The 26854-nt window shown below is 43.0% G+C and overlaps 1 protein-coding gene across 1 annotated transcript; it reads right to left on the bottom strand.

Moving 5' to 3' along the window:
* Nucleotides 1-70: 70 nt before the first annotated feature.
* On the bottom strand, nt 71-26711 carry LOC124143088 (general transcription and DNA repair factor IIH helicase subunit XPB-like). The gene is made up of 21 exons (XM_046511880.2): nt 26584-26711; nt 25018-25104; nt 22789-22910; nt 21936-22016; nt 21212-21367; nt 19958-20032; nt 16707-16832; nt 14666-14886; nt 12707-12778; nt 10504-10610; nt 10246-10349; nt 7724-7796; nt 7018-7137; nt 6218-6420; nt 4999-5064; nt 4386-4522; nt 3989-4085; nt 3108-3225; nt 2429-2577; nt 898-1011; nt 71-615 (listed from the first exon to the last, which is right to left on the bottom strand). The coding sequence occupies exons 1-21, from the start codon at nt 26615-26617 to the stop codon at nt 490-492; spliced, it is 2388 nt and encodes a 795-aa protein (XP_046367836.1). The 5' UTR covers nt 26618-26711; the 3' UTR covers nt 71-489.
* Between the last annotated feature and the right edge of the window lie 143 nt (nt 26712-26854).

Genomic DNA, 26854 nt, shown 5'->3' with positions numbered 1-26854 from the left:
ACACAAGGGAATGGGTGGGGATGATAATGTACACTATGGTCAGGGAAGCTAAAAAAAAGACAAGCTTGTGTTTCAGGAAAATATTTATTCCTCTGGACTCAAAATATTCTTACAGCACATCATTTGCTGACACAATGCAGACATAACTGCCATCTGTCGGCAACATGACATGGGTCACAAATACATTCTTGTATTACATTGCTGTACAAATTCATCTGACAACCTCTGGACCCTTGAAGGCTCTGTGTGTTGTCCTGCAGATAGTGCACGACTTCCTGAACACTGGCGGATCCAGAAGCTGGGTGCACACACCTTCATTTTTTTCACACCCCTAATGTGTCAGCCAATATGTTATTGTTCACTTCCTGACCTGGGTACAGTGTGCACCCCTATGTCCAAATCCTGGATCTGCCTCTGCTGAAGCTCGACAAGCTGTGACAAGCTCTCTCCTCCTCAACATACTGACTATTCCGTGTGTGATGGGCCAGGTCATCTCCTGAACCGCTTGAAGAGTGGATGTAGGGCTGCAGACTTGAGGCCGCCTCTCTTGTACTCCATGTACACCGAGTCATCTGCTCCTGACATAGAGCTCATGCTACCAGCCTTGCGGAACACCTGAAGACAGGAAGTGAGTGGGTGAGCTACATTACATGCTGCTGTTCACAATAGTCCAGTCACCTAGAATGGGCTTCACACATTGTGCACATACAACAAGTCTCCCTCACCACAAGGTTTACCCCATGTCTGCCACAACCTGGTCTACCCCATTAACAGTCTCCCAGTCTACCACAACCCTGTCTACCAGACCAACAGTCTCCCAGTCTACCACAAGCCAGACTATCCCACCAACAGTCTTCCGGCCTGCCACAACTCTGTCCACCCCACCAACAGTCTTACCCCTGGTCTGCCGCCATCTGGCCCTCCTTCCTCCTCTGCATCCTGGTCTGTGGCGGCCAGCACCTTCTGCAACAGACTCATCTGCTCCTCCTTGGTGCTGTAGGCCAGCTCCTCCTGATTGACACAACATACAGCAGCTTTCGCGTCATTTGTCAATCAATCATAAAAAGATGCAAATCTTTTCTAGGGTATCAATAATTTTGAGTCTTTTAGTCTAATATTAGTCTCTTCAATTTCAAGATAGTCGGAATATAAATGGAAGCATTGTGTATCTTTGTCTGAATGCTGTGATGGCTGGCGATGTTTATTAGCTTCTGTCTACAGAGGGAAACAAAGCACAATATATCCTGACATACCCTATTTTCGAACAGTTAAGATGGCATTACTGATATTTTGAGGGATGAGCAAATCAAAACTCAAATTCTGCTTCACACCAGAGGGTGATGTCTTTAACAATTCAGCTCCATTCCACAAGAAATACAATCCTCAATAAAAGGCTTGACCTCATTTGCATGGTTTGTAAACTTCTACTGCACTCGAGTTATGTCACTTATTTTTGACAACACCTGATTGGTTTAGTACTTTAGCGGGGTTTCCATGAATGAACAGACAAATTTTGGCACAGTTTTCATTTGGCATTTAAACTCAAACAGTAATTATAATTTTGAAACCCAGTCACAAAATATGAATATTTGTCAAAGGATAATGTTAACACTATTCCAGTCTTCGTTTTCATCAAGGCACGGGCACCAAAATTCGACAGACTGTTCTGACAGGTGTACAGTACTTCATATGAACCCAATGCTGACAGGCTGAACGTGTGCACTCTCAAGGCCTTGTCGACGTCCAACCTCTCGTTATAACGCGACAAAATCACTTTCAATATGGCTGTTTGAAAATAGGTGTTATTCGAAAATAGGGTACTTGGCGATACTTTGGATCTGATGGGAAATATCTATATTTCCGTATCAAAGTGCTTTCAGAGATAAATAACCATTTTGTATTTGATGAAAAATCATGCACAATACTTGAGTGAGTTGCTTCTCAAAACAGCAAATTGCAGCACCTTTGATAATTGGGCTGCCATGACTACCAGCTGCATGCAGGGATGTTAATTAACCAGAAACATATAATAGTCGGACCAGTGAGAACACACAAATTTTAACATTTGACAAACTGACCCAGGCCATCAGTGCACTGTGAAAATGCAAACCTCGCAAGAAAGTGAGTGAGTATGACTTTGTGAGTGTCGCATCCAAGATTATGGCACTTGTATAGCGACGTGCATGCATGTGTGCGTCTAATCGTACTAGTCCGGACATATGCCACTTTTACAGTGCTAGCTCACTGAGATACCATGCCGCAATTTAACATGAATACCCCACGCAGACAAAGCTGACCAGTCCTTGTTTTAGCCCCTTAATGCCATATTTTAATGACTTTGGGTATGAATCCCAGACCTTCTGCTCCTTGGGGTGACGCTCAACCACTAGACCATGGCAAGAGAGAGAGTAGAGTGAGTGAGACTGACCTGGTCCATGCCAGCCAGCTTGGTGATGACCTTGTAGCTGTAGCCCTGGTTGACGAGGAAGCGCTGACGCTTGAGGGAGTACTGCATCTCCATGGTGTCCTGAGACACCAGCGTGTAGAAAAAGGCATTATACGTCTCTGCTGCTGAACCTGTGACACAATACATGGTGTGTGTTAGGCTTGTGACGAGTCCAAATTTACTACCTGGGTAACCGATCAACTATCTGTCAGTACTCAGGTACCTGCTGTACGTCTCAAGAGGTTAGATTGGGAATTGTTTTAGGCTAAAAACTATTTAGAAACATATAAAAAGAACACCAGCGACTTGTTGTGTATCTATGGATTGTTATTGTCATTAACCATATATCATGAGATAAACCATGGTTTCCAGCTAGTCCTGTGGGTACCAGGGTCCTGCTCAGGACTGACCCGACCCGAGTACCAGTCACTCGTCCCAGCCCAATTGGGTCAGCATTCAGTTACATATCTGCATGTCAACTTATGTGGGAGGAAAATCTGTAATGACACAGGTTCCAAATGGGACCACTTTCATGAAACCTACTTCTCTACCTAACGTTAAAACAACAGAGGAAACTGTTTCAAATCTCTAGGAGTGAGTGAACTTTCAACAGCATAAAATAAGGAAAATTATCAAAAGCATAATAAACTTGGAGTGTAACCTTTCTTTGCCCTCAGAATCCTGCCCATTCTCTGAGCCTCCTGTCTTCGGGATCCTCCGTGAGCGGATATCTGAATGAGGACGTTTGCCTCTGGCAGGTCAAATGAAGTATCTGCAACCTGAACACAGACCCCAGATATTTAAAGTTGCATCTTTGTGTAAAACACACGAAATAATTCCCCATTACTAATTTCATTTTGATATGTTTGCATACAAACACTCATGAAACATTAAAGAAATCAAATAGTTAAAAACAGTGTGTGTCAAAAACCCATTGTAGCCTTTCCACCTTGCATCCCTTTATTTCTTTACAGATGTTTATTTATTTATCAAATACAGGCAGCACATATATACTAATCAAAAGAAGTTAAAGAACATGCAATGATTTCATATTACTACAGTTAATCATGTCATGTTCTTTAACTTCTTTTGAGTAGTATATATGTGCTGCCTGCACAAAAGTTTTGTCTCTCTTATTTTAACTTGGACATGAACAGATGCAAGTTGGAGGTCAGCTGAAACAGCATTTTAAGCTGAATCATTTCAGAAAAAAGTTTCTTCCCATTGGCTTAAAAAACCCAACAAACTTGACCCATGGGATGAAAGATATATTGAATACCCAAAGAGGTGACGTCAACGTCGAGTCCAAGATTATTGCACTTGTATAGCGATGGTGTGTGTGTGTGTGTGTGTGTGTGTGTGTGTGTGTGTGTGTGTGTGTGTGTGTGTGTGTGTGTGTGTGTGTGTGTGTGTGTGTGTGTGTGTGTGCACGCATGCAACTTCCTTAGTCAATTTGAACATCCTCAGAAAATGTTTCATTCCTCCAACATGTCCAATGTTCACACATGGAAACATAACCGGAAACAGCACTAAACCGTCTACCTTTGACACAAAGATTGTGTTGACTTTAGGGTTGTGCACAAAGTTCTGGAGAATCTGCAGTCTCTCCCCCTGGCTGGTCGGGCCGTACAGGTAGGGTCTGCAACAGTGATACAGTCAGTAGTCTACACAAGTTTTAAGGAATATATTATGATCTTGGGCCATTCAAAATGGGAACAAGTAAAAGTGATTTTCATCACTGAGCTGGTCACTTGAAACATGCTGTGTGAACAATTCTTTTTTCAGGTTCTCAAGTCAAGTTTTGGATTAGTCTGGCAAATACATCTGATTTGGTGCTGTAGTATGACAGTCAAGACTGTCAGAATTTTAATTCCCAAATGTTAAAAGAAAGGTGTCTGAACAAACATATACACATATACACTTCAGAAACAGCACTTACTTATTGAGTTTGATAGCATAATGCTTGAGAGAAAACACATTGTCAGCAAACACGATAATCTTGTCGTTCCTCCTCTCGTGGTAGCGGATGAGGAATTGACAGGCCCGGAACTTGTTGGGATTCATGCAGTACAGCAGCTGGGGAGAGGAGAATTCAATTCCGTGTTATATGTTATACTTACAACAATCCCAGTGAGTCCCCTCAACTAGCTCTATCTATGAATCAATGGCAAATCCCTATCATGGACACTTCACCTCGCACCGCAGGGAGGTAAAACATTTAGCAAGGACATGTGTTTGCCCTCTTGCGAATTTGACCACCTGCTGGATGGTTGAGAAATAACAGGGCCAGTAAGTAGCTCACACTATTATTTTGTTTAGCAATCTTCCAACAATATCACAACTGGGACACCAGAAATGGACATGATAAAATGTTCTCATGTGGGGAGGCGAACCTGGGCCTTAAGCGTGATGGGTGAAACTGGGACTGAAGGCGTGTTGAGTGAACTCTTTAACCCAATATTGAATGTCTGGGCCAGGCAGAGATTTAAGTAAAACGATATGTGGATATAGACTACCAAGAACTTTGGACAAACATTCATAAAAGCAAATACCAGTTTCTTCATAGATTTCATCTGTAGATATTCTCTGTAGAATTCAGGCGCCATTGGACACCAGACCTGAAAAATAAATGGCACAGAATAACTTACTTGACATAATGACGAACGTTACTTATCATCATCTAGCCAGTGATAGGTCATGTTCCTGAGGCAAGGGTGTCAACAACTATAAAAGTCAAGTTTCCTCCCTTACCAAACTAGGCAAACTGTACACAGACAATATAGCCTTACTGCAGCACACTGTACACAGGCAATGAAGCCTTACTTCAGCACACTGTACACAGGCAATGTAGCCTTACTTCAGCACACTGTACACAGGCAATGTAGCCTGACTTCAGCACACTGTACACAGGCAATGTAGCCTGACTTCAGCACACTGTACAGGGCAATGTAGCCTTACTTCAGCACACTGTACAGGGCAATGTAGCCTTACTTTAGCACACTGTACAGGGCAACGTAGCCTTACTTCAGCACACTGTACAGGGCAATGTAGCCTGACTTCAGCACACTGTACAGGGCAATGTAGCCTGACTTCAGCACACTGTACACAGGCAATGTAGCCTTACTTCAGCACACTGTACAGGGCAATGTAGCCTGACTTCAGCACACTGTACACAGGCAATGTAGCCTTACTTCAGCACACTGTACAGGGCAATGTAGCCTTACTTCAGCACACTGTACATGGGCAATGTAGCCTTACTTCAGCACACTGTACAGGGCAATGTAGCCTTACTTCAGCACACTGTACAGGGCAATGTAGCCTTACTTCAGCACACTGTACACGGGCAATGTAGCCTTACTTCAGCACACTGTACACGGGCAATATAGCCTTACTTCAGCACACTGTACACGGGCAATATAGCCTTACTTCAGCACACTGTACACGGGCAATGTAGCCTTACTTCAGCACACTGTACATGGGCAATGTAGCCTTACTTCAGCACACTGTACAGGGCAATGTAGCCCTACTTCAGCACACTGTACACGGGCAATGTAGCCTTACTTCAGCACACTGTACACGGGCAATGTAGCCTTACTTCAGCACACTGTACATGGGCAATGTAGCCTTACTTCAGCACACTGTACAGGGCAATGTAGCCTTACTTCAGCACACTGTACACAGGCAATGTAGCCTTACTTCAGCACACTGTACACTGTACACGGGCAATGTAGCCTTACTTCAGCACACTGTACACAGGCAATGTAGCCTTACTTCAGCACACTGTACACGGGCAATGTAGCCGGCATTCTGCAGTTCCATCCAGTTAGCCTCGTACAGCTTGGGGCCGATCAGAAAGTTGAGGTCAGCAATCTTGTCATCCTCACGGACCAGTGTTGCGGTCAGTCCCAGTTTGCAGTGGGCATTGACAATGGTCAGTACCCGTCGGAACATCTTGGCTGGAATTGTCTGTACCTCTGTTTCCAAACAATCATAAAAAATTATCATCAATGAGTACAACAGAGCAACAAAGAGGGAAAAACGTAAGGGTAGTTTTACGTCAATGCTGCATTTTAACACATAATCATACATAACACTGCTTTAAAATGTCTGACAATGATTGAGAAGAATACAAAAATTAGCTTTGCAGGCATCTAATCAGCTGTTTCAATCAGTGGTGGTCCTTGTGATTTGAAACCTAGAAATTGAGTTTTCTGCACGAAACAAATCGGCACACATACTGAATATTGTAGTAGCCACAGCTCCTTTTATAACCAGTAATTGTACATTGTTTTCCAAATGCCTGACAATAACTGGGAATAAATAAATCTTAGCTTCTGCACTGATGCAGTGGTTTTTGCGATGTGAAACCTTTGATTGACCAATCAGAATCAAGTATTTGCTCATGGTCAAATTTTGCTTAATGCCACAATCAGAATTATCCCAGCTATATCAAGGCGGTTTCAAATAAAACTTAGTGTGGCCATGCTATCGGTCAAACATTCTGACCAACAGATCTTTGTTTTCGTTGCTAACACAGAAGAAGTACATCTAGATAGTGAGAGTTTACTGACCATCAAGGAGCATGATGCCCCACTCCTGGCTCTGCATCCACTCCATCATTTTCTCCGCCTCCCACGACCGCTTCATGGAGTGCGCCAACATGGAGTAAGTGCTGATGCAGATGGCACAGCCTGCAATACAGGACACATGTATGCACAGAAACATAGACGCACATGCACACAGACATGAATAACAGACTCTCATGTAATACTTAGATTATATGGCAGTTTTCATATCATATACCATACCATATCAACCCGAGACCCCCATATCACCCCCAGTATGAAAGCAAGAGGGCTGATTTGGGAGTTGAGGGTTGATATTGGGTATGATATGAAAACTGCCATATACTAACCTCTTTATCATAAAAAATAACATTAAATTGTAAGTGTATCTGTGGAAGTGGAAGTCATATTCAAATTTTCACCTTGTTTGGAAGACATTGTCACGGAACAGCTAGCTGTGCAGATGACACACTAAGAGATGTAAATCCCATTTTTTACTACCCAGGCTGATATCGATGATTCATCACAATGCATTGACAAGCCATATCAGCCCGGTTGGGGTGTAGTACGGGTCTGGTTATTACACCCCCCCGTGATATGACCGTCTCTATGTAGGCTCTATCACACATGCAACATGCCTGATATTATTGAGAGGTATATGATAAACTGAATTATGATAACTAGGCATGCATCAGTCTGGTGACAAACTTACCCATTGGTTTATCTTTGGCATCTGAGGTGAACCTACAGATCAGACTGTCATCTACTGTAGACCACATCTTGAACTAAAAAACACAACACTGGAGTTATCTACCTTTGTTGAAACAGGGTCATGTTGCAAACAGATCATAGGCACCAAGTGTTTATATCACTGAAGAGACTATGTCCCTACATAGCACATACACTTCCAGAAGAAACTATTTCATATGATATATATAAAGTAATTATTATGAGATTCTGCTTCAGTTGCAAGAACTCTTCCACTGACAATCTACATTTACCTGCAACCTCCATTCACCTTCCCCCTCCATTCGCTTGATATCTCCTTTCTTCTGCTAACTCCATTTCCCTATAACCTCCATTCACCTGCACCCTCCATTCACCTATGACCTCCATTCACCTGCAACCTCAATTCACCTGCACCCTCCATTCACCTACGACCTCCATTCACCTGCAACCTCCATTCACCTATGACCTCCATTCACCTATGACCTCCATTCACCTGCAACCTCCATTCACCTACGACCTCCATTCACCTGCACCCTCCATTCACCTTTGACCTCCATTCACCTGCAACCTCCATTCACCTACGACCTCCATTCACCTGCAACCTCCATATCCCTATAACCTCCATTCACCTGCAACCTCCATTCACCTGCAACCTCCATTCAGCTATAACCTCCATTCACCTGCGACCTCCATTCACCTATGACCTCCATTCACCTGCAACCTCCATTCACCTATGACCTCCATTCACCTGCAACCTCCATTCACCTACGACCTCCATTCACCTGCAACCTCCATTTCCCTATAACCTCCATTCACCTGCAACCTCCATTCACCTGCGACCTCCATTCACTTATGATCGCCATTCACCTATGACCTCCATTCACCTGCAACCTCCATTCACCTGCAACCTCGATTCACATACAACCTCCATTCACCTGCAACCTCCATTCACATACAACCTCCATTCACCTGCAACCTCCATTCACCTGCAACCTCCATTCACATACAACCTCCATTCACCTGCAACCTCTATTGATCTGTGATCTCCATTCACCTATGACCTCCATTCACCTGCAACCTCCATTCACATACAACCTCCATTCACCTGCAACCCCCATTCACCTATGATTGCCATTCACCTATGACCTCCATTCACCTGCAACCTCCATTCACCTTCAACCTCCATTCACATACAACCTCCATTCACCTGCAACCTCCATTCACCTACAGCCTCCATTCAGCTACAACATCCATTCAACTGCAAACCTCCATTCACAGGCGACCTCCATTCACATACAACCTCCATTCACCTGCGACCTCCATTCACCTGCAACCTCCATTCACATACAACCTCCTTTCACCTACAACCTCCATTCAGCTACAACATCCATTCAACTGCAACCTCCATTCACCGGCGACCTCCATTCACCTGCAACCTCCATTCACCTACGACCTCCATTCACCTGCAACCTCCATTTCCCTATAACCTCCATTCACCTGCAACCTCCATTCACCTGCGACCTCCATTCACCTGCAACCTCCATTCACTTATGATCGCCATTCACCTATGACCTCCATTCACCTGCAACCTCCATTCACCTGCAACCTCCATTCACATACAACCTCCATTCACCTGCAACCCCCATTCACCTATGCTTGCCATTCACCTATGACCTCCATTCACCTGCAACCTCCATTCACCTTCAACCTCCATTCACATACAACCTCCATTCACCTGCAACCTCCATTCACATACAACCTCCATTCACCTGCAACCTCCATTCAGCTACAACCTCCATTCACCTGCAACCTCCATTCAGCTACAACCTCCATTCACCTGCAACCTCCATTCACATACAACCTCCATTCACCTGCACCCCCCATTCACCTATGATCGCCATTCACCTATGACCTCCATTCACCTGCAACCTCCATTCACATACAACTTCCATTCACCTGCAACCTCCATTCAGCTACAACATCCATTCAACTGCAACCTCCATTCACCGGCGACCTCCATTCATCTACAACCTCCATTCACCTGCAACCTCCATTCACCTATGACCTCCATTCACCTACGACCTCCATTCACCTGCAACCTCCATTCACCTATGACCTCCATTCACCTGCAACCTCCATTCACCTGCAACCTCCATTCACCTACGACCTCCATTCACCTGCACCCTCCATTCACCTCCGACCTCCATTCACCTGCACCCTCCATTCACCTTTGACCTCCATTCACCTGCACCCTCCATTCACCTATGACCTCCATTCACCTGCAACCTCCATTCACATACAACCTCCATTCAGCTGCAACCCCCATTCACCTATGATCGCCATTCACCTGCAACCTCCATTCACATACAACCTCCATTCAGCTGCAACCTCCATTCACCTGCAACCTCCATTGATCTGTGATCTCCATTCACCTACAACTTCCATTCACTTCAACCTCTATTGATCTGTGATCTCCACCCCTGTTAGCACGTGACCTTCACTCACCTGTGACCTCCACTGCTCAACCGACACTCCTGATGTACACAGACATATGCAGCGTTTCCTCACGGTACAGGCAGCTGTCACCCCAACCAGAGTCTTACCGGCACCTGGTTTCAAAACAAGCCAGACATCATCAACACAAGTTCCTCACAATCCACACTTTCAAATATACAATACTGAATACCTTGAATTAAATGAAAATTTAAATTTTCCAATATCTAAATGAATATCACAGTGCCATGAACAGCTTTGACTACCCACCGCAGGGTAGCACAATGACTCCCGACCGAGCCCTGCCATTCCCAAACATCTTCCGAAGACTCTTCTCCTGGTAGGGTCGCAGAACTGTGGACGGCTTCAGATCCATGCTGAAAACACCACACTCAGATCAGTCACTTCAGACTCCTGGCCTCAGCAGTCAGTGATCAGTACCAAGATAACACCATACTTCTTTTCAACATGTTAAAAAAATGTTATTTTAAGTAATTGTTCAATAGTCAGCAAGATCTCCTTTGATTCTACCGGTTGCCAATCATTTGACATAGTCACACTATTATTACAAAATGGCCTCCATTCTGCAGCAACCCGTCTGATTCCCATTCTCTCATTCTCTGTCAGTACATAACCACCTGACAATCAGGGGATGTCGACTTCGTCCGTCTACCGAGATGTCACCATGATATACTCAACGATGAGTGTGACGTAGCCATTTTGTCTTCTAGCATGTCCCTTGTCACATGATCACCTAATTGAGCAGAACATCCAGTATGGACATCAACATGTTGCATTTGTTACACATTTTCTGGTGTCCTCAATGCACACATACATCTTAAAAGCTGTCATGACAGTGATAGATTATTTGTGGTGTTTACATAACAAGCTCTCAACAGTCACTGTGTGTTATTTTATGCCGCAGTCAGTAATTTCCCAGCTATCATGGCGATCTGAGACTGATCGGGTCCGTTGACAGCATGATGTTGCCACCCATTGTAAGAGGATGACACACAAATAGCTCTGTCACATATTGTACCGGTAACCACCAGGTCCTTATCAGTTGGCTATCAACCCCTGAAAAACTATTCCCAGGAACACAGGATATGACAATCTGTATATTTATTCAACTTCTATTTACAATAAACAAATCAATAAGATGCAGACAGGCACAATGGGATATGCTCTCTGGAACACACCATCCATCTTGCATCCTTACCCAAAAACTAACTGCCCCACTACCTCACACAGTTAAATCCCAGTCATATGGCATATATACAAATACACAACACAGGATGTAATAAATCCAAGGATACAAACAAAAACCCTGCGCTATAAAAGAAACCTGAAGTAATATTAAATGGAATGCAAAGGGAGATAACTCTGGAATCATATAACATGTAGACCATTAGAAAATATGGTCAAAAACACCATTATTTCTGCATTGACTATGACAGGCTGATCATCTTTATACACCATAGTGATTCTGAAACAGAGTGAGTGAGTTAGGTTTAACTGTATTTTAACAGTATTCCAGTTATATCGTGGCGTGTCAGCTTAATGTGGGAGGAAAGCCCTAAGTGATGTAGGTCTCAGATGTTTACCACTCTGGTGAAACACATGAGCACGGGAATGGATCAGACAAACCTAGAAATATAATCGGGGCGAACTGGGATTTGAACCCACAATCACAGGTTTCTGGCATGTCCAAGGGACGCAACTCTGCACAGCGAATTGCCACCCGTGCCCCCCAGAAACTATGTGTGAAATGACTTAATGGATTCAGTGGTCAGGCTAGGTGTTTGTGTGTCATCGCATCCCCAATGGTGAGGATCAGTGCAGACTAGTGTTTGGTTTGGCTAGTGCAGACTCAATCATTTACAGGTGGCCATCTTTAAAACTGTGCAGATTTAAACTAAAATGAATAGTTGGCTTTTATGACCAGCAATGGGAATAGAGGACTGACTGAGAATCCTCATGCTTGTAAGATTGCTGGCATCAAGAATGGAATCAGGGTTTCACCAGATGCAAAATATTCTGGACCCATGAAGATCTGGGGTAGAATACGTCTAAGGAACCCATGCTTGTCGTAAAATGTGCCTACGCTATTCATAAGATTTCTTTTTTATTTGTTGTTGAATGCTGCACTCAGCAATATGCCAGCTATATGACGGCGGTCTGTAAATAATCATGTCTGGACCAGACAATCCAGTGATTGACATCATGAGCATCGGTCCATGCAATTGGAATACAATGACATGAATTAACAAAGTCAGTGAGCCTGACCATCCAATCCCATTAGACGCCTCTTACGAAAAGCACAGTCGCCTTTTATAGCAAGAATGGGCTGCTGAAGACCAATGCTAATGATGTCAATCACTGGATTGTCTGGTCCAGACTGCCGTCATTTAGCTGGAATATTGCTGAGTGCAGCATTAAACAACAAACAAATAAATGTTGTGAATTTACTTACTTCACATCCGGGTTGACTGTATCATTCCTGAAGTCATATTCTGCCAGCAGAGGATGCTCCAGCTCTATACACCTGAAACCCAAGCCAAGAACATCGGTAACTATATGTACAGTCAACTAAACCCATTAATGTCTTGTGTCTATACGTGGGTGTATCTGAGTGTGTCTGTACGGCTGTTAACTTGTACATGTGTGTGTAGGAGTGTGTCTGTGCCTGTGTTTTCATTTTTGTCTTCAATTTCTGTTTTCTTTTGTGTGTGTATGTGAGATTGTTGTGTGTGGATGTCTGTGTCTGTTTTTAAGTGTGTGTGTCTATCCATTTGTGTCTGAATGTCTGTGTGCTCGATCTGTGTCATTAAGTATGTGTGTTTGTGTGTATGATTTGTGTGTTTTTCTCTGTGTAAATATGTCTGTATGTCTCAGGATCAGTGAGCATGTGTGTCTGTTCTGTGTGGATGTTTGTGTCAATAAATGTGTGTCTTTGAGACTGTGGGTGTGTCTGTGAGTGGGTGTGTATGTGAGACTGTGGGTGGGTGTGTCTATGAGTGGGTGTGTCTGTGAGACTGTGGGTGGGTGTGTCTGTGAGTGGGTGTGTCTGTGAGACTGTGGGTGGGTGTGTGAGACTGTGGGTGTGTGTATCTGCGAGACTGTGGGTGGGTTTGTGAGACTGTGTGTGTGTCTGTGAGACTGTGGGTGGGTGGGTGTGTCTGTGACACTTTGGGTGTGTGTGTCTGTGAGACTGAGGGTGTGTGTGTCTGTGAGACTGTGGGTGGGTGTGTCTGTGAGTGGGTGTGTATGTGAGACTGTGGGTGGGTGTGTCTGTGAGTGGGTGTGTATGTGAGACTGTGGGTGTGTGTGTCTGTGAGACTGTGGGTGGGTGTGTCTGTGAGTGGGTGTGTCTGTGAGACTGTGGGTAGGTGTGTGAGACTGTGGGTGTGTGTATCTGCGAGACTGTGGGTGGGTGTGTGAGACTGTGGTTGGGTGTGTCTGTGAGACTGTGCATGTGTGTGTCTGTGAGACTGTGCGTGTGTGTCTGTGCGAGACTGTGGGTGGGTGTGTCTGTGAGACTGTGGGTGGATGTGTCTGTGAGACTGTGGGTGAGTTGGTGTGTCTGTGAGACTGTGGGTGGGTGGGTGTCTCTGTGAGACTGTTGGTGGGTGTGTCTGTGAGACTGTGGGTGGGTGGGTGTGTCTGTGAGACTGTGGGTGGGTTGGTGTGTCTGTGAGACTGTGGGTGAGTGGGTGTGTCTGTGAGACTGTGGGTGAGTGGGTGTGTCTGTGAGACTGTGGGTGGGTGGGTGGGTGTGTCTGTGAGACTGTGGGTGTGTGTGTCTGTGAGACTGTTGGTGAGTAGATGTGTCTGTGAGACTGTGGGTGTGTGTGTCTGTGACACTGTGGGTGGCCGTGTCTGTAATACTGTTGATGGAGTGTCTGTGAGACTGTTGATGGTGTGTCTGTGAGACTGTGGGTGGGTGGGTGTGTCTGTGAGACTGTGGGTGGGTGGGTGTGTCTGTGAGACTGTGGGTGGGTGGGTGTGTCTGTGAGACTGTGGGTGGGTGGGTGTGTCTGTGACACTGTGGGTGGGTGTGTCTGTGAGACTGTGGGTGGGTGGGTGTGTCTGTGAGACTGTGGGTGTGTGTGTCTGTGAGACTGTTGATGGTGTGTCTGTGAGACTGTGGGTGTGTGTGTCTGTGAGACTTTGGTGGATGTGTCTGTGAGACTGTGGGTGTGTGTGTCTGTGAGACTGTGGGTTGGTGTGTCTGTGAGACTGTTGATGGTGTGTCTGTGAGACTGTGGGTGTGTGTGTCTGTGAGACTGTGGGTGGGTGTGTCTGTGACACTGTGGGTGGCCGTGTCTGTGAGAGTGTGGGTGGGTGTGTCTGTGAGACTATGGGTGTGTGTGTCTGTGAGACTGTTGATGGAGTGTCTGTGAGACTGTGGTTGGGTGTGTCTAAGTCTCACCGCTTCTGCACATCCTCCACACGCTCCTGCATAACCTCAAAGGACACAGTCTTGAGTTGATTATCATCCTCATCATCCTCGTCCTTGTCCAGCTTGTCGTAGTAGTCAAATATATCGTCCGGCACCTTGTCCTCCTCCGTAGCCGTCTCCCCCTCCGCCCCTGTTGCTGTCTGATCTGTCTGCGAAGATGACGCTGCGGCTGTCGTCGCTGGCCTGTTCAACTGGACATTCAATCACAGTGATTCAACATTTCCATTATTAGCCAAATTCCAATAATTTATGAAATAACATCCGTTCCATCAAACTTGGTTTTGGTTTACATGGGTGAGTATTGCCATAAGAACATGATGCAGGAGCCAGTACAATTCTGTGAGTGAGTGAGTTTTTCAGAGCTTTGAAATATGTTTAAGTCATGTCACAGTGTGTCAGTTTAATGTTGGAGGACAACCTTTAGTGATGATGGTCCTAAATGTTTTACTACTTCAGTGCAAACCAGAAACATCAGTACATAGGTGACAAACCAAGAATCAGAATCAGGGTGAATCTGGGATTCATTATCCATTATCACTGGATTCTGGCACGACTGAGGGAGACAACTCTGTACAGTAAATTCTGACAGTATATGTGACTGGGCATATCATTGAGAGAGCTAAGATACCAGTAGTGCTGACTTCCCCGACACTATCCCATGACAAAGCTAACATACATGTAGTGCTGACTTTCCCGACACTATCCCATGACAAAGCTAACATACATGTAGTGCTGACTTTCCCGACACCTATCCCATGATAAAGCTAACATACATCCAGCGCTGACTTCCCCGACACCTCTCCCTGACACCTCTCCCTTGATAAAGCTAACATACATGTAGTGTTGACTTCCCCCGATACCTCTCCCTTGATAAAACTAACATACATGTAGTCCTGACTTCCCCGACACCTCTCCCATGATAAAGCTAACATACATGCAGCGCCGACTTCCCCGACACCTCTCCCTTGATAAAGCTAACATACATGTAGTGTTGACTTCCCCGACACTACCTTATGATAATGCTTACATACATGTAGTGCTGACTTCCCCAACACCTCTCCCTTGATAAAGCTAACATACATGTAGTGCTGACTTCCCCGACACCTCTCCCATGATAAAGCTAACATACATGCAGCGCCGACTTCCCCAACACCTCTCCCTTGATAAAGCTAACATACATGTAGTGTTGACTTCCCCGACACTACCCTATGATAATGCTTACATACATGTAGTGCTGACTTCCCCAACACCTCTCCCTTGATAAAGCTAACATACATGTAGTGCTGACTTCCCCGACACCTCTCCCTTGATAAAGCTTACATACATGTAGTGTTGACTTCCCCGACACCTCTCCCTTGATAAAGCTAACAAACATGCAGCGCTGACTTCCCCAACACCTCTCCCTTGATAAAGCTAACATACATGTAGTGCTGACTTCCCCGACACCTCTCCCTTGGTAAAGCTTACATACATGTAGTGCTGACTTCCCCCGACACCTCTCCCTTGATAAAGCTTACATACATGTAGTGTTGACTTCCCCGACACCTCTCCCTTGATAAAGCTAACATACATGTAGTGCTGACTTCCCCGACACTATCCCTTGATAAAGCTAAGATACCAGTAGTGCTGACTTCCCCGACACCTCTCCCTTGATAAAGCTAACATACATGTAGTGCTGACTTCCCCGACACTATCCCTTGATAAAGCTAACATACATGTAGTGTTGACTTCCCCGACACCTCTCCCTTGATAAAGCTAACATACATGTAGTGTTGACTTCCCCTGACACCTCTCCCTTGATAAAGCTAACATACATGTAGTGTTGACTTCCCCGATACCTCTCCCTTGATAAAGCTAACATACATGTAGTGCTGACTTCCCCGACACCTCTCCCTTGATAAAGCTTACATACATGTAGTGTTGACTTCCCCTGACACCTCTCCCTTGATAAAGCTAACAAACATGTAGTGTTGACTTCCCCGACACCTCTCCCTTGATAAAGCTAACATACATGTAGTGCTGACTTCACCGACACCTCTCCCTTGATAAAGCCCTCGGCAGTGGCGTCCTCCTCTGCATCGTCCCGCTTGCGACATTCCTGGATGACAGGATCCTTCAACAGCTTCTGCAGGACATCCTGTGTACAACGTAAAGCAGTTGTTTTGACAAGTGATGTTTTATTTGTTGTTGACCACCACATTCAGCAATAAATTCTGCTAAATGACGGCAGCTGGGAAATATTCAAGTCACAGACTAACCACTAACTAAAAGGCTGATCTGTGTCCCACGTTGTCCGGGTACCATAACTCTGACTGAAACGCCCAAGAGTTACCCTCCTGTGACATTTCCAACAATGCATAGCTTTGTATGTTAGCCTGTCCTAAATTTAGAGGCATCACATTGATTGAACTGAGTCATAAACAATCACTTTAATTGGACGATAAATAGCATGGATTAGCCTATCATAGTCAATAATGGAATAAGTGAGTGAGTGAGAGAGTAAGGTTTTACGCCTCTTTTAACCATATTCAGAAATATCACAGCAGGGGGACACCAGAAACGGGCTTCCTACATTGTACCCATGTGTGGAATCAAACGTAGGCCTTTGACATGACGATCAAACACTTTAACCACTAGGCTACCCGACTGCCCCTCAATACTGAAGTTAGAAATCAATGGCTAGTATCATCTCCCTAAGTGTAATACTAAATCCTGAAGGGCCATTATGTTAAGTTAGAGTAAACAGTAAAACTGTTTGTGTTCCGGCGAAAAGGAAATATTGGGTACCAGTATATACTGACTGATACACCACATAGGTTGAAGAAAACAATTTATTACCAGACCCATTTAAGGGGACATTTATGTGTCATAGCTAGCAGACCAGACATCAAATATTCACATAAAACTTGGATTAAACATAAACACTTTCCACTACATCTCCTCTTGCCACTGGTTTGAGAGGCAACCTGAAGGTTCACAGTTTTAGCCAAGGTAGGACAATAGGACTATTTACATATTTTCTCTCCACTTGATATTTATTCACAATCGAAACTGCAAGAAATGATTTAGGAACATAATGTTTACGGGAGTTAACTGACTATATAAGTCAGGCTTCCACCCTTGCCGAACAAGGCTGGAATTTCTGGGCTCAATCATAGCGCCACCAGTAGGTATTACGAGTTATCTCCCTTCTATGTCCCTCCTATTTAACCAATTCAGATTCCATCTCTCATATCATTTGCATTTGCTTCAAACAAAATGGCGTTGCCCAGTGAAGACGGGTTGATTGATCATCAAAATCTATTTGTGATAAAACAGGTCTTGTATATTGCGAAGTGCATCAAATCATGTGAGCACCTAGATAAAAAAAGATTTGTAAAATATCTGTTGACACTGAGTAGGCAATACACATGCTTTGCAAATACTGCAATCGAACGAAATCTGCACTTCAGTTTATGAACCGGATGTAGATTTTGTTACACGATTTTGCTTGGACTATGCACAGGCTCCATTTGTCTAGCCAAAGACATATATACGTCCGTGGTCTAGCCAATATAATTCCAGCCTAGTTCAGCTTTAACAGTCAGTTATCTCCCTTGCCTTGGGAAGATGGTGGAGGTCAAACAAGGGTACATCTGTTGGTCGCTTTAAATGACAGATATAACTAAACAAAAACTGCTTGGGCTCTTGACTATTTTTCGGAGATATTTTGTAGGAAATTGTGTGCTCAGTCTTCATTACAAAAACTATCCCTATATATATTCATGATCCCAAAGTTTTTTTGTTAAGCATAATCATTGTTTCCCCACTAAAAACAGCAACAGTTGTCTGAATTTCGGTCGACATGCGCTCTTGAATCATACCATGCAAGTCAGTTGGGCAATGTTGGCACATCACGCTGTTAGTGCCGAACAACAAAGACCTGCTGAAACTATACCAATGCAAGCAAATCGACCCATGTTGATACTTCATCAGTCTCAGGGGTGTTTTGTGTAAGAACGGAAATCCCTACATGCTCTTTCCCTTCCATGTCAGTGGACATTTCTGCGATCCAATAGTGTCATCTTCCCGAGGCAAGGAAGTTAACTGACTATAAAAGTCCAGCTTAAACTCTTGCCAAATTAGGCTGGAATTTCATGGTTCAGTTGTGGCCACCAGTGGCTATTATGATTGATGTCCCTTCTATGTCCCTCTAATTGACCCATCAGATTCCACCTCTCATATCGTTGTATTTTACTTCAAATGTAAATGGTATCACCCAATCAAGGCCATCTGATCTGGTTAATGAAAGTTTCACAGTCCCTGTCTCAGAGACCCAGTGCATGTGCATTGTAGCATGTTGATCAAAAACATGAAAAGATTTGGAATATATCTGTTGATGCCCATTTGTTTATGAACCAGATGTCAATTTCATTACGCAGTTTTGATTAGACTATGCATAGACTTGTTTGTCCAGCCAAAATATAACTAAGAAAATCCAACCTTGTTTGGCCAGGGTGGAAACAGAAGAGGACTTTAATAGTCAGTTATCTCCCTTGCATTGGGAAGATGCAAGCTCCTTCCCAGCGCGTGACACCTTCGTTACACTCTCGGTAACATCGCTGCCACCAGTGTGGGCCGGCCATTACAAGAATCTTGAAATTTGCCCTCCAACCCTATATGTAGTAACGTTTATACTTTTGTTTATGTCTTTGGGAATGCCATCATATTTCAATTTGAAAAGGTTTACGACTGACCATGTTTTCGAGATGAATTTACTTTGTTGTTTTGATAATCAGATTGGTTCGAGATTGCAGACTAACGGAAAATCAACCAACTTCTCCCTTACATTCTTACTATGTAAATAACACGATAGTTTTAATGAAACAGAGATTCAAAGTGACAAACGAAGAAAGTAATTTAGCAGCGACAAGTGTATTCGGCGTCACGACAGTCGTCACTTGTTTGTAAACATAACGGTTATTCGGTTGCGAGTTCAACTCCAAGCATGGTTGTGGCCACCTATTCACAGTGGGGAGTTTTGACTGGTGGCAGCGATAGTATAGAGAGCTCCGGGAACGTACGATCGCTGTGAGGAGCTTGGGGAAGATGCATTACGGCTGACTGAAAGATGTATACTTGGTCAAATAATAATAATAAGAAGGTCTAGTGGACACAGTGACTGTCAGCCTTGGAACAAGCCAGTCCAAGCCATATCTAAATGGTCAATATCAGTAAATACACTGGAGACTGAACTGTTGGACATGACACGAGGGTACTCACTGGGTGCTGGCTCTCCACAAAGTATCTGTTGTGCTTCAGGACCAGCTTCACCTTCCCGTAACTCAGAGTGCACAGCTGCAGCAGACACAACAGGTGAACAACAGGTGAACACCAGCTCACACACACCTACATTACATCATCACTACATTTCTTTATAAATGCCTCCCTCACCTGTGATTACAAGCAACTGAGAGGCGGTGTAGTAGTGACTTCAGTCTAAGTCAAGCTATGAAATGAAACCATGTATAACTCACAGAAGTCAAATAACCCAATCTCATTCAAATCAGACCTTAGTTCTCGCTCCCAATCAGTGCCTTCACTTCCCAGATTATGAAAGTGACAGTCGTAATGTGATTTCTAATCATGCAATCTCAAAAACTTTAACATTGGGTATTCTGAACGATAGTTACGGGTTTAACGACTGAATCCTTACAATCTAGACCATCTATTAGCCATTCCAGAATGTTTTTTTGTTCAGGTTTCAAATTTGTAATCGAGAATTTGTCAAAATATGTTTCGAAGCGTAGTCGCCAATTTGAAATCAGTGCCATAAAGCACGAAAAAGCTGCCTTCTGATTGGTCATTCCATTGGTCGGTCAAAGTTCGTGCAAGGTCGGTCTGACGTGACCCGTAATGGGATGTCCTCAGATCTTTGCTTAGCGGTAGCGAGAACGGAGATCTGATTTTAATGAGATTGTGAAATAACCACAGCTCCTTGCATTAATTGCGTGTTCACCCTACAGTAGCCTGACATGGAAACAAGTAGAGTAGATGGCTGTAAGGCTGTGGTATGTGCATACTGTACTTTGTACAACAAGATTTGAGCGTTCATTTGTCATTTCCCTCATGCAAGAACCAGGCTGTGGCTGTGACTACATTGCAAAGTGACTGTATGTATTCATGTGTGATGGAGGAAGATAGTGTATACAAACCTGCACAGTACTTCATTGATCTAAGGTTTTTTTCAAAACTGTAGGGTTGGCAGTCAAAACAAAAATAAAATATAAATGTTGAACATGTGTTTCTCTAAATGACCTGATCAAAACATATTGACTTGTGTACCCCTTCAAAACCCAAAGAAAAACAGTTGTTTTGAATGAAAACAATAGTGTTATTTCCCCTTCTATTGTGGCCTATATATTCATTTTCATTTTGTCAGTGATAAGGTCTGGTAACTGTCTCTTACAAACATCCATGACCTGAGATGTAAATACACACGATGGAAGTGTTACTGTCCCCTATTTTTCCACAAACCTTTATAAACTCAATGATTCCGTTAGGGAGGGATGTTTTGCTGAGTCGGCGAAGATACTCAATGATGTCATTTGTCTCCAGGCCCACAGAGACGGCGGCATACAGGGAGTAGGCCGTCAGCTTGTACTCGTGTATGTGGAGCGGTCGACACACTGGCTGCAACAATACACTCACATCTACACTTAGCCCCCAATCACTACAATAGGTTCAGGGTTTTATTACTTGGCTGTGAAGAGATCACCCGTTTAATAAACATACAGCTGTATTACACATTGTGCAATACCAAAGTGCACGTTTATCTGATCCAGTCGCCACTAGTCTGATCTATATACAAGTTTCATTAAGAAATATTCAACAGTTTTGGTGTTCTGCTCTGGATATGAACACTACCCTCATTTTCAGTTTAATCCAACTTGTCTTCATGAAAAATATAAAAGCAATAATAATAAAAAATCTGAAATCATCAAAAGGCACCAGTTCACCACTAGACGATAAATGAAGACAGGTGATAGATGAGAAGCACACGCACACACAAGATGAAAGTAAAAAGAACAAATTCTACTGTAGAACTGGTCAAACTGGTTTGGTATACAGAGGTCTAGTTGTAATATCTATCGCTTATTCAAAATTAATAATTACAATATGTGCAAGTACACATCAATATTATTTACTAGCTAACTGGTACAAAACTGACTTTCGCATGTTTGAGAGTGTCAGGTCTCACCTCGGATATGGCGATAAGGAAGTCATGGGCATGTTTGTACACAGGGGAGAAGGATTCCAGGAACACATGCCCATTGGGTGCCTGCAACAGTTGTAATTGTGTGTGAGATGGTTTCAGGATTGACTTCCAACAGCAATTGATCATTGATGAAAAAGTATTGTTTTACATCAACACTACATTACATGTATTAGAATAGGTCTTCAACAACCCATGCTTGCCATAAAGTGAGTGAGTGAGTATGGTTTTACACCGCTTTTAGTAACATTTCAGCAATATCACGGTGGGGTAATCAGAAATGGGATTCACACATTGTACCCATGTCGGGAATCGGCGTGACGAGAGAACGCTTTAACCACTAGGCTACCTGACCACCCTGCTTGTCGTAAAGGTGACCATGATTGTCGTAAGAGGCGACCAACGGGGGCGGGTGGTCAAACTTGCTGACTTGGTTGATGCATTTCATCGTATCCCAATTGCGTGGATTGATGCTCATGATGTCAATCACTGGAATGTCTGGGCAATTATTTACTGATTGCCATCATATAGCTGTAATATTGCTGAGTGTGGCGCTAAACAACAAACAAACAAACAACATAAACAGTATTCCAGCTACATCAAGGTGACTACTAAACATGGTACATAACCAACTGGGACATCCTTGACATCTTACAGGCTATCATCAGAACATCATTAGTCGGTTTGTTTGTTTGTTTGTTTGCTGTTTAATGCTGTATTCAGAAATATTCCAGGTGTATGATGGCAATCATTAAATAATCAAGACAAGACAACCCAGTGATTGACATCATGAGCATCCATCTATGCAACAGGTAAGTTTGAGAATGGGATTACCTACCACCCACAAGGGTCGCGAGTTGTGGTCAAGTTTCAGCTCAAGGAGCTTGCGATAATCTTTGGCACCAAATTCATCTTCTGCACTTCGTTCTTCCACCTGCTTAGATGCAACTGTTGCGATGTCTACAAGAACATAAATCCTAATCAAGACTAAAACAATAATACAGTGAAAGCATGGTGTTTTTCACATAGAGTGACACCACAGGACCTGCACAGGGGCCTCAAGTTTGGGTCAGACCAATCTCATTAAAATTTAGATCTTAGTTCTCGCTGCCCCTGAACAAAGATCTGAGGACAGCCCATTGTGGGTCAAGACAGACCGACCTTTCGCGAACTTTGACCAACCTATGAAATGACTGACAAGAAGTCGACATTAGCCAGTCAGAAGGCAGCTTTCTCGTGCTTTATGGCACTAATTTTAAATTGGCGACTACCCTTCGAAACATATTTTGACAAATTCTCGATTAAAACTTTGAAACCTGAACAATAGAACATTCTGGAATGTCGTTATGCCCATAACTATCGTTCGGAATACCCCGTGTTAAATTTTTCAAGGTTGCATCACATTCCGACTATCACTTACATGATCTGGTAAGCGACGCTCTGACTGTTTGGATGAAAGGTCGTTCTGATGTGACCTGTAATGGGATGTCCTCAGATCTTTGTTAAGTGGTAGCGAGAACTAAGATCTGATTTTAGTGAGTGAGTTGGGTTTAACGCCGCTTTTAACAGTGTTCCAGTTATATCACGGCGTGTCAGCTTTATGTGGGAGGAAAGCCCGAAGTGGTGCAGGTCTCAGACGTTTACCACTTCGATGAAACCCACGAACACAGGTACGGTGCTGACAAACCTAGAAACATAATTGGGGTGAACCGGGATTCAAACCCACAATCATAGGTTTCTGGCTTGCCCAAGGGACGCAACTCTGCACAGCGAATCGCGGCGCCTTAGACGACTGGGCCACCCGTGCCCCCAGATCTGATTTTAATGAGATTGGGGTCAGACTATTTATGAGTATGGACAATTCTCGATTCCCATTGATGAATTGAGGTGAGGTGAGGGGAGGTGATGTGAAATTGGGTTTTATGTTGCATTCAAGATTGTTGACCTTATATAGTCACGTGCATGCATGTGTGTGTATAAGTGTGGCTGCTTGTACTAGTCTGGACCATACCGATTTCATAGGGCTAGCCCAGTGAGATACCATGCTGTAGTTTAACATGAACACCCCAATCAGACACAGAATACTGATTTCGAGCTGACCAGTCCTTGTTTTAGCCACTTAATGTCGAGCGCTAGGCATGGTAACAACAAATACCATCTTTTAATGTCTTTTGATATGATGAGGCCGGGGATCGACCCCCGACCTTCTGCTCTCCGGGCAGATGCTCTTCCACAAGACCATGGAGGTGGTCAGATTCTGACTGGTCAATCTGATGTTTTAAATGACAACAAGAAAACAGCGTTATGATTACCTCCCACCATGGAGCACATTAGACATTTGTTTGTAGTGAATATACATGGAGAAAGGGAGGATAACTACAGAAAAAGACATTATGGCATCAATTTTTTTAATCAGGCTTGACAAGTTCACTGAACTTTTTGTGAACGGCCTAAAAAAATAATTAAACCCACTGCATGGAAGTAGGCTGGCCTGGGTGCTACTTGTAAATTGTGGTTTGTGGGTTTATAAGCTATGCTGTGGTTATGAAAGTAACCTGTATTTGGGTTACGTCCACCTTGTTGCAAAGGAAACAGCAAAGGCTCCAGTTCAGCATGTGTTTGATACATATGCAAAGTTTCAAAATATAATATTAAACGGTTTCCAAGTTTTGCTCCGGAAACAAATACTACATGTATTTGAGTCTAAGTCTGTTTTTTTGCCAAGGAAACACCAAAAATATTTTTTCTTAGAAATACCAAAACATCAAAAGGTAAAGTTCAGCATGTGTTTGATACATATGCAAAATTTCATAATAACATATTTAACAGTTTCCAAGTTATGCTCCAGGAACAAAAACTTGACAGACGATTATTCTTGGGGATAATAACCACCTCTGACTGAAACAGCTCATTGTTGATTTCCACCAACTTGTTTGCCATAAGTTTTACTTTACATGTCACTGGGACATTTAAAAGTGTAGAACAATCGTTTATTATCAACTTAGTCTAAAGATATATATGCTCTGCTTTGTAAAATAGTGCAGTCCTCTGTAACCATGGTAACAACCTTTGACATTATCTGTTTCCTGGGATTCATCATCATAGTCATCATATTCTACTTCAACGACTTTGGCCCTCTTCGAGGATCTCTCTCCTGAAACACAGACACCGTCATCCAAATATAGATACATTTGTACCAAAATTTGCAAGAAACATAATTACTAATTTTATCAAAAGTTTATTTAAGAAATAAACGATGAGTGGCAGTTGTTTATCATACAATAAAACACTGAAGGGAGGGGCACAGCTGAGGGTAACTGCAGATCGACCAGGGGTATAATATGCCAGGTGCAGTATCATACCTTAGGGTATATCCTAATCACCAGTTAGAGTATTATAACTCAGAGTATATCCTAAACCCCAACTGGAGTAGTAAAAAATGATTTGTGAAATGTACGTTGTGAAATACATCCAAGTTTTAGCATCACGCCATCTACTCATTACTGCTGTTGTTTAGTGTTCCTGTTACCCTATAGAGGAAACATTTAGGTATTGTACTTTGATTGACAAAATATATACCACTTCACATTTTTTTAGCCTCACCTCTTTTCGAGTCTCTAAACAATATGTGACCACAAACTTAATGACGTAATCAAGGAGGACGCAATCAAGGAGGTTCTGTTGAAGTTTTGTTATGAATTAAGCAACACGAGATAAGATATTCAAAAATTTAAGGAAACTTACGTCTAAACGTACTTTTTGAATAATGCATATGTTACTCAAACTAAATCTGATGATAATTTTGCATTAGAAAAATCAGCTGCTGTTTGTAAACTTCCTGTCTGTAATATCACGTGACTGATCATGTTGTGCATCTATTTTTAACTTGTCTGTAATGGAGGGGCTCGAAATCATGTGACAGTAACAAGATGGTCCATGATTGACTCATCTCGCTCAGCGAGGCATTATCACTATAAAATTAACAAGACAGCTTCATTTGACCATCTATATATAAGTGTTAACAGAAATAAATGTCCTCAAAGCCAAGACCTAATTTTAGCATATTGGGATTGTTATAAGACACATAATCAGAAATACTTCTTAGCATGCTTAGGGGCTAGAAAACACACGATGCGACGATACTTTGATTGACAAAATATATACAGATCTGTATTTATCAAAACCTGATGATGAAAGTTAATTTCATTCCTCACTAGAGAAAACAGATGAAATTTGGAAGAGAAGAAAATATAAGGTGTGACTTTCTATTTGACGACAGCAGTCTGTCTTACCCACAACAGTGTTGTTTACACACTGACACACATTAGTGGTAATTTGAAGATTGATCAATGTGTGTGAAGTAATTGTAGTAAAATAACCTTAATTAATCAATTATTTTTTTAATTTCAATTATCAATAAACTCATATGACAGATATTTGTGGTTTCGTGGTTGTGTTTGGTCTCTGTCTCTCAGCACTATTTCAAAACATTGTGATAAAGTGCAATACTCCCGAAAACACAAAACACTTTAAACAGTACAATACTAAGTAGACACTGTTGCTGTTTTAGACAATACTAAAATTTCCGACGTGTGTAACTGGACATGTCTATTTCCCTCTTAAGTTAAATTACCTTTATCACGCTTGTCCTTTTTACTTCCCCCCATCCTAGAATTTCTCAGTCATATCTTGTCAACATGTTTATCTTACGCTAATGTCAGCACTTATGAGGTAACTCTTACATGAACAGAGTTAAAAAAGGAGAACTTTTATTCATTCAAAAGTGGGAATATTTGTCGAACAACGATAACTACAAGCCATTCATCGCATTTCATGATGCTTATGTGCAATACTGAAACACATAAAAAATTAGATAAAATATCAACATGCTCATACATTATTCT

This window comes from Haliotis rufescens, unplaced genomic scaffold (genome assembly GCF_023055435.1).
Source record: "Haliotis rufescens isolate VD_foot unplaced genomic scaffold, xgHalRufe1.0.p SCAF_10, whole genome shotgun sequence".
NCBI lineage: Eukaryota > Metazoa > Mollusca > Gastropoda > Lepetellida > Haliotidae > Haliotis > Haliotis rufescens.
The sequence above is the reverse complement of the archived record's forward strand: the minus strand, read 5'-3'. Positions and strand labels throughout refer to the sequence as shown.